We start from the raw sequence: 19155 nt of genomic DNA on the forward strand, positions 1-19155 counted from the left end.
TCCAAGCTCTCATTTTATTATGCCGCATTATTCACAAGTAGAGAAATATTTTTCTTTTCCTCATTGTAAGTTTAGTCTGCAAGCATACTGGCATGTAATGAGATTCTGCGTAACTATACAGACCGAGACACGTGCACGGAAAGCTACTGTATTGTTGTCAGTAACTTGACACAAAGGCAATAGGGATTAGTGAATTTGATCCTTTTCTTGCTGAGCACATTGCCAAAAGCGGGAAAAAAGGAAAGGTTTTGTTTCCTATCTTTCCTTTGCCACATATGAGGAATTTATTAAAATAATGGGCAAGAAAGTAATCAAATTCATTGTAAAAGAACTTAAAATAGCTAAGTACTATTCCATAAGCGTTGACTCAACACCAGACCTCTCTCATGTTGATCAGCTGTCCTTCATTGTATGATATGTGAAAGAACATGGAACTCCTGTGGAGCGTTTCTTGCATTTCATTCCTAACATAAGTCACAAATCTGAAGAGTTACAAGAGGCAGTTTTGACTTCACTAAACGAGCTTGGAATTGATGTAGCAAATTGCAGATGGCAGGCATATGATAATGCTAGTAACATGTTAGGCAAGTACAGGACTGCAAGCAAGAATTTCTGAAATAAATCCATTGTCAGAATTCACACTGTGCGCTGGACATTCTCTGTCTCTAATTGGTACTTGTGCTGCTGAATACTGTCGGTACTCTTCCACATTTTTTGATATCCTTCAGAAACTGTACGTATTTTTCACATCTTCAACACATCAGTGGAGTGTTCTAAGAAAGCACCTGGAAACTTCTGCAAAAGTAATCAAACATCCTTCGCCTATTCGTTAGTCAGCTACTGATGATGCCTGTCGGAGTCTTCATGAGGGATGGAAGGAAATAATTTCCACTTTGTCCGAAATTGAAAATGACACCACCCAGAAGAAAGTTATGCGATGTGAAGCAAGTGGGATTCTATGGCAACTTCAGTCACTGGAGGTTGGGATCATGACCTGCCTATGGGCAGGTCATGAGGGGTGGGAAATACCTAAATATGCCACTGGGTATTGGTTTAATGTGGAGAAATGTAAAGTTATGCATTTTGGGAGGTACTGTACTGTACTTCAGGAAACAGATGAACCCTGGGATATGGGAGAGGTAGTAGACAGAATTGAAGTTTAGAGGACATGTTACTAAGGTTGCCAAGGCACCTCATAGGATTACTTGGCTCTTGAACACAATGACAAGCAGAGATGAGGAAGTTATGAATATTCTTTATACAGCCTTGATATACATCCACTCCTGGATTACTGTGCAATTTGAAGGAGGCAGAGGAGATGAAAGGTCTGGGAGTGGTGGTGGAGAAGAATCTGAAGTTTAGGAGCCACAGTGCACAAGTTGTGAAGTCATCATAGCATTATGGAAATGATGCAGAGGAACTTGATGTGCAGAAATAACGAGGTTATGATTCCATTGTATAAGAACTTGATCAGACCTCATATGGATTATTGTGCACAAACTTGGTCACCTGCTCTTCGTGGTAATGAGGTTACATTAGAAAGGGTCCAGAGAATTTCACTAAGGTGGTAACTGGTCTTTGGAATTGGTATGAAGACAGATTGATAGAATGCAATTTGCAAAGCTTCACGAATAGGAGGAGGAGAGTGGAATATGATCGAGATATGTATATTGGTCAGGGGTTGTTACCAGGTTAACGTGGAAGAAATGTTTCGTTGAATGAGAGAAGGAGGATGTAGAACATCCCTTGAAAATGTTCAAGGAGAGACTGAGCAAAGGAGTGAGGAGCAGGTTCTTTGCATGGTGAGTGGAACACAGACAAGCTAAATGAGTTTAAAGCACAGTTTGATTATCTTTTTGTGTGAGAGTGTATTTCCCATAGTGGGTCTTTTGACTTCATGGAGGTCTAGAGTTAATAATACATTTTTTTTTTGAGACCTAGGAAATGGAAAACAACACTAGAAATGCAAAACTACAGGTGGTGGCCTGTTATTTTCCAATTTCAGAGTGAAGTATATAGGCTATTCATAGAGCCTGTAATCTCTGTGAATTCTGACCAAATGATGTTATCTAATAGCTCGCTTTTCAAAGCGCTCCTTGAAAACATCCATTACATCAAAAAATTGATGCCCTCCCAAAAAAAAATACACTTATAATTCATAAAAGTACAGATGACAGAGCTCCAGGCAGCATGAGAATGACTATACTTTGGCATTCAAAACAGCTCAAAGGGTTTAGGATGTAGAGCTTAACTGGGCGGTTGAGATAGACTGCTTTCATAGATTATTATTATTATTTAGACACCACCAGGGAGTCCAAAGACTCATCAAGGGAGGATCTACATCTACTCTACAACTCTGTCTCCACCCACAAACTACAGTGAACCACATCATCTACACCAATGTCATATACTACCCACCATCACCATTTTTTATTTTATTTTTTATTTATTTATTTTTTTTTATTACAGACAATCCACAAACATCCATGCCCATGGGAGGATTTGAACCCACAGCCTTTTTGGCTGGAGAGCAGATATGCTAACCACTTGGCCAACCAGGCCAGCTGGTTTCTGTGTTGAATGAAAGGATGATATTCCAGGCAGAAAAACATGTGCCCATCATTGCAAATGAGGACTCTCCTTATGGCTGTCACTCCTTGTTCCTTCAATTCAGAGCATATTTTCTCATCAGGAACACTGAAGAGATCCCATTCTAATATTATGCCTCTAGCAGAGTTTACAGTTTTTGTGGGGTGACTGTGATTGGTATTCCCCTAACAGATGTTGCACAAAATAGTTTTTCAAATTAAGTCACTGTTGTAGCTTCAATAAGAATGTCTCCTGAATGAAGTTCAACAATTTTTCCAAGTGGATTTTTGTAAAAAGTAGGCCTTACCTAAGTAATCCGCTCACTTTTAATTTTATAATAAAGTGACAACTGACTTCGAGAAAGGAAATGGCAGCACAGTGATACAGCTGGACTTTTGCATTGAACAGATCAGTTTCATGTTGTAAATGAGCTTAAATGTTTTGACTAACTTTCTGAATACATGTCTCCTATTAAAATTATGTTTAAATATATTTTATGGAAAGGGAGAGGGAAAGAGATTTTGTGGCGAATGTTTTGAAGAATATATATATATATACATATACATATACACACACTTCATTCCTTACTTGGTAAAGCAAAACATGGCAGCTTAAAATATCCAAGCATTTACCATCTTTGGTGTAACTACAATGTGCTGTATTTTGGTCAGATGTAAAAATCCACTGAAGTATTTATAGAGGAGCATGTGAGAGACATCATGTAAGGCAGAACTAGAATCACTGCTCTATCTAATCATGTTCTTAATTTTGTTAACTCTGATGATGAAGATTATTACTCATACAGTGATGACAGAAATTATTCTCAATCTGGTCCACATTAATACTAACCTAAACTATAACCTCTCTGATTGTTACTCCTCAGCAATCCAACTTTGATGTATGCGAGATCATATCCATCTGAATGTGCTCAACAATACTTGTGGTATCCAGAATGCCTTCAAATGTCAGCAATCTGTTTGTAACTTAATTTATAGCTGGTATTCTCTTGTAATGTACATTCCGTATTTTTTCTTTTCATACTGTGCACCCGATGAGGTTTTATAAGAAGATGACACTAAGTCGTATGTTTGAATAATAAATAGTTTTTCTTTGTTACCCTTGACTTTTAGTCATTTAAGTTTCTTCAAATACACATACAGTATACAAGATAGTGTGTAAACTAATTTTAATTTATGGTGAGAAAAGGGATAGAAATAAAACCACTGAAATAAAAACTAAAGATAGTTTGAAAAAAAATTAGGAGAGTGAACAGATGGTATCACTGGCAGAATCTAATTAAATCAACAGGTATTTGCTGCCAGGAAACCAAGATTTAGGTTGACTGATGCAGTTAGTAGTGCTTTAAGAGACTAAAATATTAAATGTGATTATATTGGAGAACTGAAAATATCAGATTTGGAGGGGGGGGGGGATGGTTGATAATAAGGCGAGTTACACACCAAACTCCTGATATGAAGATACATGTCAGGAGTTTGGTGTTGTATATTTTCACTAGAAGCTGACATTTTGAAAAGAGATGTGTGTATGTGTGTACTATTTCCATTATCAGCAAAATCTAAAAGTTGCTACAGAAATGAGAAGTACATAGAAAATATTTATTTAGTTATACTGAGTAGTGCTTCAATATGAAGTTTTTTTTACTTAATTTTTAATGCTGAGTAATAAAGTTCAGAGTAAATGTGTCCATTTATAGCATATATTCAGCAAAATAGCAGAAACTGTAGAAAATATAAAGCAATACTGAATCCTACTACAAGATTTATCCTTGCTATAGTAGTTAGTGTTAGATATGTGTGAATTGCTGATGATGATGACTGGAGTGTGTCTGTTAGGCTTTTAATTTCTTATTATTTTATGCATACTTTAACTTTCACGTTATGAAAAATTTTATAAGAGATACTTTACAAAGCATGTTTCTGCAGGCTATATAGTTACATTATTAAACAAAATGTATAAGCTGTAATTACAGTCAAGTATTAATATAAAATGAATTTAATTTTAATATTTGAAAAAAAAAAAAAAATTGAACTGAAAAGAAATGTTTCAATAAACAATAAAATGAATATTAATCATGCAAAATTATACATCATAATCAAAATATAAAGAACCATTATTTCTGCTTCATTACATTAGTTGTTAATCAGTTAGTGGAAAAATTAGTAATATTTACATGTACTGAGAAATAAGAAGATATAAAAAAAAGATGCAAGCTACTTAAAGATGGGGGGACCATCTTTGCAATGCAAAGCAAAGCATTAGAAAGGCAAAGCATAAGCAAGAATACAGAATCCAGAATTCCAGACACCATTCTAAATGCTCAAAGAGTGAGAAATGCTGCATTTACTATATAGGGTTCTTACCAAAAATTGCCCAAGAGACACACTCCGCCCATATTCAATCATGCTTTTATTCCAGGATAAATGACTGACATCACTCATGCTGGGACTTTTTACCAGTCTCGAAACTTCTGACACACACTTCCTGGTTGTCAAGCCTTCTCTTACTACAGAGTTGCTGGGACTAAGCAGATGTGGAGAAGAACAGGTAGTACCATCTAATGAAAGGTTGCATTTTGTAGAATTTGTGGATAATGAGGTTTCACTCTTAGTCTTATGAAGATTATTTAATACAGGTTTTCGTAGTGCAGGACGAGGAGTATTAATTCCCACATTTCTAACAATTACTTTTTCAGTCTGTGTGCTCACATCTTTAACACGGATAAGTAATTTCTGTAACTGATGATTTACATCATATTTATGTTTAAGTGAAGATTCGACATCATTATCCACGTCTAAATTAGCAGAAATATCTGGAGAAGGAACTTTTGTAAAACTGTTATTGTGAATACTGCTCTGGGGAGATAATGAAGAGTTAAACTGCGAAGCCAAATTAGGATATACACCACGTAATATTCGAGCCACAGCAGCTTCTAGAGAAGGTGTAATGTTACCTGATAATGAAACATTTTTAGAGCCTCGCATAATGCTACTGCATGGGAAAGTGGCATGCTCACCCAAATTTATAGTTGAGTTTTCTGAACCAGAGGAATCAGATGTTAGATATTCCATACTAGAATTCACAGAATGACTTGTAGGTGAGTTTAATTTTTTGGGGGAACAGATTATATTATCAGTGCAAATATTTTCAGTTTTGCTCACTTTACATGTTGTATATATGCTCAGTTCTGAAAACTTTTTGCTTTCAATTTCTTTTTTATGGATTAAATGTGTATTCAATGAAGCAGAAATTTCATCTTCATTAGGAAGTGGTACTACCTGTATTTCACCAGAGTGAGCAGCTCTTCTGTTTACAGAACCCTAATAACAAATGAATGGGAAGCAAAGTAAATATTGCTGCAAAACAAAAATAATTATGAAAAAAAAAATTTTTTTTTCCTGCCTTCTGCTGGTGTTTCCTAGAGTAAGTGAACAGAAAGAAGTCAGGACAACAAATAAATAAATGATTCCATGTGGTGAATAATAGCTATTTTAAAACTTATCTAAAAGTATTGCAGAAATTCTTATATGTGAATGTGCACACAAATGCATATATAAAGGCAAAATAATAACATTCCACTTATACAATATATAATCATGGTATATGATAGATTTAAAGAATAACCTTTCAGAAAGAATTCTATGTCATAGAATCTGCCGTTATTTGGGAATGAAACAGAACAAAAAAAAAAAAAATATATATATATATATATATAGTGACTTATCACTGAAACAGATACATTGTGGAAAAAAGAAAAGAGATGTATAAAAGGTATGTCCAGATAATGCAACTTTTCATACAAATCATATTGATAAATAAATTAAAGGCAAAATAGTCAGTCACGTGCAATAAATTAAAAGATGCATGTGTGACATGTTGTACATAAATACATACATAGCATCCCCACATTACATCAAATTACCAGTTAGCAATGTCAGTAGATCTGCATCAGTGGAGGGTCTGTATGATATACGCACAGTAATTACAATTATCTGGTCACATTGGCAAATCGATTTGCTAATCAGTTAAGTGAGGATACACTGAACTGAACATAGTCAGATAGTACTGCTTCAGAGGCTAGATGACATGCTAGCCCATTCAAGAATTGGTTAATTAATTCTATTAGACAAAAAAAGAAACTGAAAACAAAAAAACTCAAGGAGTTATACTCTTTTGTACTTTGATAAGGGTTAAGATCTTAGAACTTTAACAAATAACTACTACACATGCAGAATAATCTTCTGTTTACTTATTATAAAAGTAGACAGAAGATTATTCTAAGTTGTGGAATAGTTATGTTGGGGCACCTCACCTACATTAAATCACTCTTGTCAATCCTCATCTTAATGAGAATGAGAGTATGAGTATAAATGTAAAGTAGCAACAAAAATTTTATATGGTTATTTAAAGATCTGGAATGTGCAAGATAGGCATGTGTACAAGAAATGTTTGCCTGAGAGATATGAATGAGAGACCCTGGTTATGGAGTATGTTGCAGATGTGAATAAAAGTAGTGGTTGATACAAATGATCGTAGAGGTGGCATAAACTGTGCAGCAAAAGAGATCAGAGTTTGAATGTGTCACTAAGATTTCAGAGCTTTGAGGAAAAGAGTGCAGTTTATGAATGATGTGGTAGTTAGAATGTGTGGGAAAGAGATGTTTGAAGTTCATGGGTACAGTAGAATTTGGTTAGTTGGGACAGCAATTTGTTTTGTGCAAATCTTACAGAACCAAACCGAATCAAGAAAATTTCCAGTTTTCTTCACTTATTTGGAAACAGGAGATGCAGCACTCAAGATTATCCCTCTGAGGCAATTGCCTGAAAATGATTGGTTTAAGGCTTATTGGCACAAGGAGTGCCAATGTGCTGGTGTCATCTTTCAAGCTGGGCCAACTCCTAATCAGAAAAGTGTACGGATTTTTCAATGCTCTGTTTTTTGATAATTTTGTGTTTAAGTTTATAAAATTTTGGACCTTTACCAAGATGCCATGTAATAATTTCACAGTAGCACAAAAATTGCCTATCATCTAATAGCCTTATCACATAATCCCTTGCCTACCAACACTACATCCTTAGTGCATAAAATCATAAAAAAATTTGAAGATGTAACACACAAAGTTGGTGAACTACATTATAGAAGAGAATGGAGAAAATATACTAACATCTTTGATAGCCAAGGAAGTAAGTTCAAAAGTTAACCTTCTTCAGGCGTTACAGTTTGCTGCCAATAGTTGGTGAGAAGATTGCGGGGATGAAATTGTTCTATCAAAACATCAAGATGAGGAATTAGAAGGCAAAGAAAGTGATGAAGACAATATATCTGAATTTGAATGACTGACTACACAGGATGCCAGGAAATGTATTGATCAGTTATAACATTACTACTTTATGCAGGAAGGCAATGAAATTAGTTCACTGTCTGCAATAGATATTTGTGCTGATTTGATGCACTCGTGGTCAATCAAAAGAACATTGCATGATACAATAGATAAAAGCTGAAAAGTGAGTGTGCACATATTTATTATATAAATTACATGTTATATAAATTAAATGTTTAAATATCAAATATTTTCTAATGTGTTGTGTATTTCATTTTAATAGGATTGCATGCAAGGACAACAGGTCTCTGTTGATATTGACAAGAAAAATATATATACATATTTTGCTATTGTAATTAATCTGATTAAATGATTTGCTGCTCAGTGAAATGTTAGTTTGTCTTTTTATATCTTTTTAACTATTAACATGAAACTTCACATAATTAGGCCAAAATGTTCTAGTCCTGATGTGTCTCGATTAACTAGAATCTACTGTATTTGATGCAAAAGAGGAAATGTATGCAGAAATGGATTGCATTTGAACAAGTATAGAAGTTACAATCAGAGAGGTTATTCTAAATACTCATTTGTTTAGCATTAAACACAGTGGGCAGTATTTGTAATGGAAACTTAGGAGATAACTGTTTTATGATGAGATAAACTGATGTATTCCTCAATTTCAACTCATATATTTAGGTCATTCACAGGGACATGTTTTGTGAAGACACTATAAACCACAGATTATACTATTCAAATTGCTTGGTGTCGCACTGATTAGATCGTCGGCTTGTCGAGAGCTCCTGAAAAGATTAGTAGTATTTTGTGTTAACATTAGATACTTTACTAGAATTTTAAGTAGTATTGTTTGCTTTTTGTTTCTTAGTGTGTCTGTGCAATTTTTGCGTGTTTTCTGTTATTTTAATTATTATTTTTAAGAAAAGATAGCGTACACATGGCACCGATAAAGAAAAAAATGGCGGCCATGGCAGGTCGTTTAAAACTCTTAAACGGACATGGCAGGTCGCCATGTCTGTTTAAGAGTTTTGATGTAAACGAATTTATGCAATGTGCTGTCTGTGAGATGCATGCCTTGCGAAGAGCGGTGGGAGTCTGGTTAGAAAGTGATAGTGGAGTTAATGTGTAGAAAGTGTAAAGAGAATGTGGACTTCAAGCGTGTTTCGTGTGTCGAGAGTGATATCGTTAATGATAGTCAGAATGTAGAAAATGGCAGTGTGCTAGAGAATTGCGTGGTAGTGCCAGATAGGTGTGAGAGCATCGCTGAAAGTGTAAATGAAGGTAGAAACACAGAAAGAATGGATGATTTGATCGATAATGAAAACGGTGAGATAAATGCGAGTAGCGAAATTGCCCGTTTGAATGGTGCGATACACAGAGCTAAAAGACAACTGGAGCGTATGGAAAAATGTGTGTTGAACGTACCGACAAATAACCGGCGGAAGTCTGTGACGGCAAATAATGTTCGTAAACATCAATAAAATGAAGAAGCGAGTGCTGTATGGGGATTTGCTATTAAGAGGCGTAATAATTGAGAGTTTAACGAAGTCGTACCAGCCGGGTGCGAACATAAAGGACGTCAGCGAATCTATTCGACTGCAAAAACAGAGGGTGAAAGAGATGATAATCGTGGCAGGAACGAATGATTTGAAAGAGGACAAAATGGAAATGATAGAGGATGTGAGGGAGTTGTTTGAGGTAGCAAAAGAGAAGAGTGAGAGAGTTAGGATGGTGAGCATCTTACCACAGTATGACAGCGAAGTGTTTAGAAGGAGGGCCATAATTGCCAATGACTTTATGCGTGGGTTATGCATGGAGAGTGGTGTGGAATTTGTGGATGTGTGGAATGAGTTCGATGGGCGAAAGGACTTGTATAAAATGGATGGGTAACACTTGAATGGAGTTGGTGTACGGAGACTTGAAAGAGTGTTGATGAATGATGTGGAAGTGGATGTACAGACTCAGGGAAACTAGATTTATTAAGAGGGGGGGGGAATAGATATGAAGACTTTAGGGGGGCAGTTAAGTGTATGAATGAGTATATTATGCCCGAGCGAGTACGACGGACAACAAATCAGAATGGGATAGTTAGTATAAGGCATCAAAGTAGGGATGGGACAATTGGGCTTCTGCGATTCATGTACACTAATGCCAGGAGTATTAGGAACAAGAAGGAAGAGTTTTTGGCCATGGTTGGCACTTCCAGGCAAACAGGTTGTCGGTATTAGTGAAACATGGCTGACAGAAGATGATAAAGCTAGTGGGATTGAATGCGATGGGTATAGCGTGTTCAGGAGTGACAGGGTGAATAAAAAGGGGGGGGGGGGGAGGAGTGTTATTGATGATAGCTGATGAACTTCAGCCAAGGAGTATAGAAGTTGAACTGCAGGATGGGGAAAAAAGCACATTTGAGGCTGTTTGGTGTGAGATAGAATCTAGCAGAACAAAATATACAATTGGGTGCTGCTATAGACTGGGTGATGGAGTGGATGGTGGGGATAATATGCATAAGCAAATAGAAGAAATGAGTGGAAGGAGGGTAATTATTATGGGTGATTTCAATTATGGTAACATTGACTGGAAAGAGGAGAGGGCACATGGGAGGAAGGAATTGGATTTTATGCGGTTATTAAGGGACAACTATCTACGGCAACATGTATTGGAAAATACCAGGTGGAAGAGAGTGCTGGACAACTGAGAATGTGGCTGTAACGAACATGACCATGTTGCCACCAATTGGTGAGAGTGACCATAAGGTCATGATTTGGGAGGTGGCTAAAGGAGTTGAATTTACAATTAAGACAGGGTACATGTGGAATTACAGGGCTGGTAAGTATGACAAGCTTAGGTGTGTGCTTGGCTCAATGCCATGGCATGTAAAACTACAAGGGCTGGATGTTGATAGTGCATGGGAGGTGGTTAAGAACTGTTTGCAGGAGACAATGGTTGACTGTATACCAAGAGTCCGAATAATAAATCAAGTAGGGGTTAAATGGATGAATAACACTATTAAGCTTGAGCTGCAAAAATAGAAACAATTGTGGAGGGAATTTAAGGAGAAGGGTGACCATCAGGCGCAGGAACAGTATAAAGCTAAGGCCAGGATGGTAACAAGGGTGGTAAGAAAAGCAAAAGCAGATTACGAAAGGAAATTGGCCACGCAGGCTAAAGAGAATCCCAAACAGTTTTTTCAATATGTTGCAAGTAAAAGGAAAAATGCTCATGGTAGAATGATCTTAAAAAATGCTGAGGGTAGGGAGGTAACCAAATCAGTTGATATAGTGGAATAACTGAGTGAGCACTTTGCAAGAGTATATCATCCTGGTGGTGACTTTGCAGGAATGGAAGAACCAACAGCTTATACTGGAATTGTGATGAATGAAGTAGAGGTAACTAGTCTATTACAGAACCTCAATGTCAATACATCTGTGGGATTGGATGGTATACCACCTCGTGTCGTACGTGAAGCGGCCAAAGAATTGTCAGTGCCCTTGACCATTTTGTTTAATTTGAGCCTCAGGACTGGGTCAGTCCCAAGGGGGTGGAAAGAGGGGAAAATAGTTCCACTGCACAAAGGTGGTTCCAAGGCTGCTGTTGAAAATCACCAGCCAATCAGCATAACAGGAATCATTATCAAGGTCTTAGAGAAAATAGTCAAGAGGAAAATACAAGATTGGCTAGAAGAAAATGGGATACTGTATCGGGGACAGCATGGTTTTGTGAAGGGTAGGTCATGCCTCAGTAACTTGCTCACATATTATTACACAGTGACGGCTGAACTGGATAAGGGTAATGGGTTTACAGTGATTCTACTGGACCTTGCTAAGGCCTTTGACAGGATACCACATGGAATTCTAATCAGTAAATTGCAGCATATGGGAATGGACATAGGGTTGGTGAGATGGATAAGAGGGTGGTTGACGGAGAGATATCAGAGAGTGGTCCACAAGACGGCCTGTGACTAGTGGTGTGCCACAAGGATCTGTTCTTGGACCACTGCTGTTTAATTTGTTCATAAATGATATAGGAAAGGATCTGAGAGGAACAGTTCATTTGTTTGCAGATGATGCGAAGTTGGGTAGGGCAATAGTGAATGCAGATGACATCAAAATTTTGCAGGATGATTTGGATAGATTGGAGGTCTGGGCTAAGGAGAATGGATGTCAATTTAATGTGGCAAAATGTAAGGTTATGCATTTTGGGGTGAAAAGATTGGTGGCAGTTTACTGCATTGGTGGAACTGTGCTCCAGGAAATTGATGAGGCACGAGATTTAGGAGTGTTGGTGGATAAGGAATTGAAATTTAGGGGACACATTGCAAAAGTGGCCAAATCAGCTCATCAAATCACTTGGTTGCTGAAGAATATGTTGACAAGCAGAGACAAGCAGGTTATTGTTCCTCTGTATCGAGCCTTGATAAGACCCCATCTCGACTACTGTGCTCAGATTTGTTCACCTAGGTTTCTTCTTGATGGGGAGGAGGTGGAGAGGATCCAGAGGCGAGTGACCAAGATGATAGCAGGTCGTGGAATGAACCGTATGAGAACAGGTTGAGGATTTGTGGGTTGCAAAAATTGGTTGATAGGTGGAGGAGGGGAGATATAATTGAGACATTCAAATTACTGAAAGGTTTCTATAAAATTAATTCAGAAGATATTTTTGAGAACAGGGCTGGATGTGGGAGGACTAGGGGACATCCATGGAAACTGGGCAAAAGTGTGGTTAGTAAAGGTGTTAGAGCTGGGTTCTTTACTTTTAGAGTAGTGAATGAGTGGAATGCGCTCCCTGAGTCTGTGGTGGATGCTGTGACAGTGAATGAGTTTAAGGCAAGGTATGATAGATACTGAATGAATGTCGAATAGTTGTGATGAATATGATTTGGGGCCTCCCTCGATGAGTCTAATGATTCCCTGGAGTTGCCCGTAATAATAGTAATAGTAATAATAAAGCCTGATGGTACCTGACATCAAAAATGTTTACATTAGGTATTAAGAAGTGAAAATTTCAGCTATTTCTGTAGAATAAATAGATAACAGTTCAGTTAATATAACATTTGTGTAATAATAACTTACTCAAAACACCACAATAATTATTATTTCAGTTTTACATTAGGAAACCAAAGTCCATCAAAAGTGGCAATATCATTAACTTTCAATTATTTAAAAAAATATAACTAGGTTGTTTCAACTTTTATGGGGGGAGGCAAAAAAATATTGACCCAAATACCAACGTTTCACTCATTCTTGAAATGACAGAATGGGTGTGGAGTTCTATTGTATTCCTGTTGTCTATAAGCCTTTCATGCTAATAAGAGGACCTTAACATCTTTATTTCAGTCAATTATTCTCCAAGTGGGAAGCAGCATTGTCAGTACTGACACAAGGTTGAAGCCAAATGATGACAGAAAAGCTTGTGATCAGAGATTTGCAGATGGCAATATGATTATATTGTGTACGTCTGTAATACTGCAGAGCAGAAAGCAAACGGAGAAACTACTGCTCTACCTTATCTCCAGAACAACCACCATGGTGAGCAAACCCTTACAATTGGCCCCAAGTTCCCGGCGTCCCTTAAATGGGACAGGGGTGCGAAGAATCTCCGGGCTCAAAATGGTGTCCACTTTTAAAATTGCAACTTGGAATGTCAGAACTCTGTATGAAGCTAGCAAATTAAGAAATGCCACAAGAGAAATGAAGAGGCTGGGCATCCGGATTTTGAGAATTTGCGAGACAAGATGGCCAGGATCTGGAAAGTGTCAACAAGATAATACGACAATGTATTACTCTGGGAATGATGAGAACAAACATTGACATGGCGTAGCTGTAATAGTAGATGAAGAAATCAATAATCAGTAATAAATTGGATTCCATTTTCTGAAAGGATAATGCTGTTACAACTTAAGGGAAATCCCATTAACATAAATATCATCCAAGCTTATGCACCCACAGCTGACAAAAGTGAAGAAGATGTTGAAGAGTTTTATGAACACCTAAAAGAGATTAAAAACCTAACAAAGAAACATGATATAAACATAGTGATGGGTGACTTCAATGCAAAAGTGGGAAGAGGGGGTGATGGAGAAATTGTTGGCAAACATGGCTTAGGCACCAGAAACGACAGAGGAGACTGTCTAGTCCAGTTCTGTCAGGAAGATCTAACAATAGCAAATACCTGGTTTAAACTTCCACCCAGAAGACTGTACACTTGGAAATCACCTCAAGATAACCAACATAACATTGTCAGAAATCAAATTGATTATATACTGATAAATAAAAGATTCCACAGTAGTATAAAGAGTGCAAAGACTTATCCTGGAGCAGATATCTCATCAGACCACAATCCCATAGTTGCAGAAGTACGTCTTAGATTAAAATCAGCTAAAAAATCACAAAAGAAGAAAAAGAAAATTGATGTAGAAAAACTGAAAGACCCAAACATAAATAAAAGTGCCAAGACACAGCTTAACCTGCGATTACAACAGATTAACATAGAAGAAAATAAAAGTGTGGAATCTCTTTGGAATAGCTTAAAGAATGCCATCGTAACAACAAGTATTGAAGAAGTAGGTTATGTGAATAATATAAAACAACAGGAATGGATGACAGATGAGATTCTTTCTCTTATTGATACAAGAAGAATGTACAAAAACAAAGACCTTGTCAGGTATACAGAAACACATAACATCATCAAGAAAAAAATAAAAGAAGCCAAGGAAAATTGGATGAAAAATTTATGTACTGAAATTGAACTGCTTCAGAAGAAACATGATAATTTCAATCTGTATAAGAAAATCAACGAAATTTCTGGAAAACTGGGGAAAAAGCAAATAGTGTCTCTAAGAGACGAAAATGAAAAAATAGTTCTAGAAGAAGAGAATAAAGCACAGATTTGGGTAAAATATGTAACAGAACTTTTCAATGATACTAGACAGAAGCCTATAAATATAAAAGATAACATTCAAGGACCAGCAATCATGAAAAGCGAAATAGAGAATGCTATATGAACAAGTAAAACAGGAAAAGCCAGTGGACCAGATGGTGTGCAAACAGAAGTTTTAAAATTAATAGAACCAGATAACATCAAGCTTCTTGAAAAACTATTTAATAAAATATATGAAAGTGATGAATTTCCATCAGATTGGCTCAAATCTACATTTATCACTGTCCCAAAGAAACCCAAAGCGAATTCCTGTGGTGACTTCCGACTTAGTCTAATGAGCCAAACATTAAAAATATTTTTGAAAGTAATTCAGAATCGTATTTATAGAAAATGTGAAGAAACTCTAAGTGAAACACAATTCGGCTTTCGGAATGGTTTTGGTACTAGAGAGGCCCTTTTCTGTACCCAAATATTGATACAAAAATGCATAGAAAAACAGAAATCTGTCTTTATGTGTTTCATAGATTTTGAAAAAGCATTCGACAAAGTCAGACACACTAACTTAATAGAAGTCCTTCAACAAATAAGGCTAGACGAACAAGACATAAGACTAATAACAAATCTGTATTGGAATCAGTCAGCTACCGTTCAATTAGACAACATTACCACCAGTGATATTAACATCAAAAGAGGAGTGAGACAAGGATGTGTGCTCTCACCACTCCTGTTCAACATATATGCAGAGGTAATCTTTAAAAAAGCATTGGAAGAATGTTCAGAGGGAATCACAATAAATGGAAAGATTGTTAACAACCTTCGATATGCAGATGACACCGTGCTAATTGAAGATAATATTATGGATCTCCAAAAACTCATTGACAGAGTATACATAGAAAGCCAAAGAATGGGAATAAATATAAACATCAACAAGACAAAAATACATGATCATCAGCAAACATCCAGCCTCATCAATGAAACTGACACTCAATGGGGAAAATATTGATCAAGAGTCAAGATATAAATATCTTGGTTGCTGGCTTAATGAACGGTGGGATCCAGAAATAGATATAAAGACAAGGATTGAAGTTGCACGGCAGTCCTTCATGAAAATGAGAACATTATTCTGCAATAAAGACCTAAACATGGAAGTCAGATGCCGAATGCTGAAATGCTACGTATGGTCTATTCTGCTCTATGGAGTTGAAACATGGACATTGAAGGCGACAACCATCAAGAAAATCTAAGCCTTTGAGATGTGGCTATACAGAAGAATGCTAAAGATATCATGGACAGAAAAAATTACCAATGAAGATGTCTTAAAATCCATTGGCAAAGCTAAACATCTTGTACAAATAATCAAGAAACGAAAAGCATCATATCTTGGCCACATCATGAGAAACAGCAAATACCAACTTCTACAAACTATTTTGATAGGAAGAATTGGTGGCAAAGGAACTAGAGGAAGAAAAAGAATATCATGGTTTGACAACATCAAGATGTGGACAGGAAAGAGCAGTGCACAACTGCTCAGATTAGCACAAGAGCGCAGTTTGTTCGCCAAGATGGTCGCTGACCTTCGATAGAAGATAGCACAATAAGAAGGAGATTCTCCAAGTTAGCATCTCTAGCTCAGATGATATTGACAATGTCCCATGGCTGGAAAGACCTGCATTCAAATCCTGTCTAGGATGCAAGGAATTTTCACAAAAGGATTCTACAACTGAAGGTGAATTAGATGGGCACACATGGAAATGACAGAATTTTTTCTTCCTGGAAATCCTAGGAAATTTTCATCCTGCAAAACAGGCAAATCATCCTAAACTTACATCCTCTGACAGCCATAGCAGATTATGCAAATAGGATTAACCTATTTATTAGAGACTTAAAGGAGAAAAAAAAGTACAATATTTAGCCACTCATTTAGGAGAGCTAGATATCTAAACTTGGCCTATCCACAGTACTGAATGCAGGAGAGGAATGAAATGTATATAACCTTTCAAGGGTGGGATTCACATTAAAAAAAAAAAACAACTGAATAAATTCTTAATTACACAGTTGTTGAAAGAGCTAAACTATGTTCACTATATAAGTTTGCTCAGATTTATTTATTCATTTATTGCCAAGTATCAGGCTTTGTAATGATGAGTGAAAATTTGAACAGTAGCTAATCATTACTCTGTGTTAGTGGTGCTGGTCTTATGCATGTATTATATATATATATATATATATATGCTCCTGATATCCTAAATATGAAGGTTAAATTACACTGATGAATAAATCAATTTATTTACTCATAAAATAGTTATTTCCCAACATTCCATTATGATCAAGTTACAGAAATGTAATAACAAGCTGATTATTGAATGGAATACTGAAAGCAAACTTACAATATACACACACACTAAACAACTTTCTAATGCTGTCATATTTCCCATTTTTCTCATTTTGAGACAACCTTGACAGATCTAAAATTCTCCCTTTGCATATTTTGGTCTCACCATCATCGAAGTAAAACAACTGGATACCATTAAAACATTTCTTCAGAGAAAAACCATTACAACAAAAACTACTTGATCAAATCTGCATTTCTTTCTAATAGTTTTCAGCATCTGATAGATAAAAAATGCTCATAATGTTTCTAATTCCTCAAGTCTAAGGTACATCAGGAGATCTTTTAAAATGCAGGCATTTGCATTTTAAAAGTTTGCTGGTCACCTTTTGCCTAATATGCAGGTGTTCTTATGTTCTTCAAAAGATAAGTTAGCACTGTTCCAAGCAGGAACTTACCATAAACAAAGCATTATGGTTCATTCAGAAAAATATTGTGATTACATAAGTAGGAATAGTGTGACATATATAGCCTTGCTTGACCTGCAGTTTCTTTCTGAGTTCAATGGAATATATAAGTATTTCATAAAAGGACTTTATAAAACTTGGCAGAAAATTCTACAACTTATTTATTCTATTAAGAATATTAAGTTGTTCTATAACTTACATATCGATATGTTCTGAAGACTTTGTATGCATTTTCATCTTGCTCAAGTATACTTTATTATGAGTTGTTTTTCAAATGTTCTGTGTCATACACAAAAGTAGATGTCAGTAAACAATTACCAAGGAAGAAACATTCAAGAATTTCTGCTATACTTTTATATCTGCATGTAACATGCAAAGAGCCACTTTATTTCTAGTAATATGTTCTGTTAGAGTATCATGTTTTAGTAATTATTGTGCAATATATCTTCATTCATATATGGCTTTTGCTTATCACATTGAATTTTGACTAACTCATCAAAAAATACCTCTCCCCCATATTATTTTGTTTATTATTATTGATTCTTCTTTTTTCTTTCTTTTTTTTGAAGACAGAGGTCAAATATCATGTTAATATCCTTTGGCCACATCATTATTTATGTTCACGCACCATCTTAAAACATGATGAAGCCACAACTATGATGATTATGCAACAAAAAGTAACTGCATATTTTTATTATTACAAATTAATACCATGACATTATAATGATGTAAAATGACCAATAACATGAATAAAGCCAATACCAATTTTCAATCTTTGGTACTGCAAATGTTCCAGCAGTTTCTGAGCATGGTTGAGGTTTGCTGAAGGCCACTGATAAACAACAGGATGAAAAATTATTTCTTTTCGAGAGAATGTTAGCTCAGCTAGAGCTTCCCACCCACTACGGAGTCACACATGGATGCCCACTCTCTCTCTCTCTCTGGCAAGCAATGACTCCATTCAGAATGCTATACTAGCACCACAGTAAGCCTTAGGACCTGTCCACGGACCATAGGGGAAGGAGACTTACTGCAACACCAGTGATCCTTGCAGGCAAGTCCACTAGCCCACTGATCCTGGGCAGACAATCTGGGACTACCAGTCTTGCTGAAACAGAAGCCAAGGTAGTGTAAGACTACCAGGATCTCCATTTTTGAATGTCCACAGGACACACTGCACAGCAAATGCAGCAGTTAAGGCATTGGATCTCAATGGTGGTCTGAAAGATGATCATCATGAAATTCCTGATACACACACACACACACACACACACACACACACACACACCCTCAAGTGATGTACAGGATGCAAAGAGGCTTAAGGGTCAAAGCTGTATAACTGAGAGAAGACCTCGACATCGCCTTTAGTGGAGAGCCGACCAGGGCTTTTAATGTAATGTCCAATCCCCACCTTCTCGTGGTGCACCCTGTTAGGTATCTACCTGAATACTGAATGAACAAGGATGGGCTGGCAATTTTGGATTTAGCCGACCAAATTGTATTCTTATTGGCTTAAACCAAAATAAAAAATGATGGTA

At 36.5% G+C, this 19155-nt stretch overlaps 1 protein-coding gene across 1 annotated transcript in view; it reads right to left on the reverse strand.

Moving 5' to 3' along the window:
- The window catches only part of LOC150110121 (uncharacterized), a 443476-nt gene that overhangs the window by 45092 nt on the left and 379229 nt on the right, over positions 1 to 19155 (reverse strand). Inside the window, 1 exon segment of the mRNA XM_090397974.1 lies at positions 4971 to 5927. Within this exon segment, the coding sequence (XP_090254100.1) occupies positions 4971 to 5927 (957 nt within the window).

This window comes from Typopeltis vanoorti, chromosome 1 (genome assembly GCF_054136105.1).
Source record: "Typopeltis vanoorti isolate ZY-2024b chromosome 1, IOZ_Tvanoo_1.0, whole genome shotgun sequence".
In the NCBI taxonomy this organism is placed as follows: Eukaryota; Metazoa; Arthropoda; class Arachnida; order Uropygi; family Thelyphonidae; genus Typopeltis; species Typopeltis vanoorti.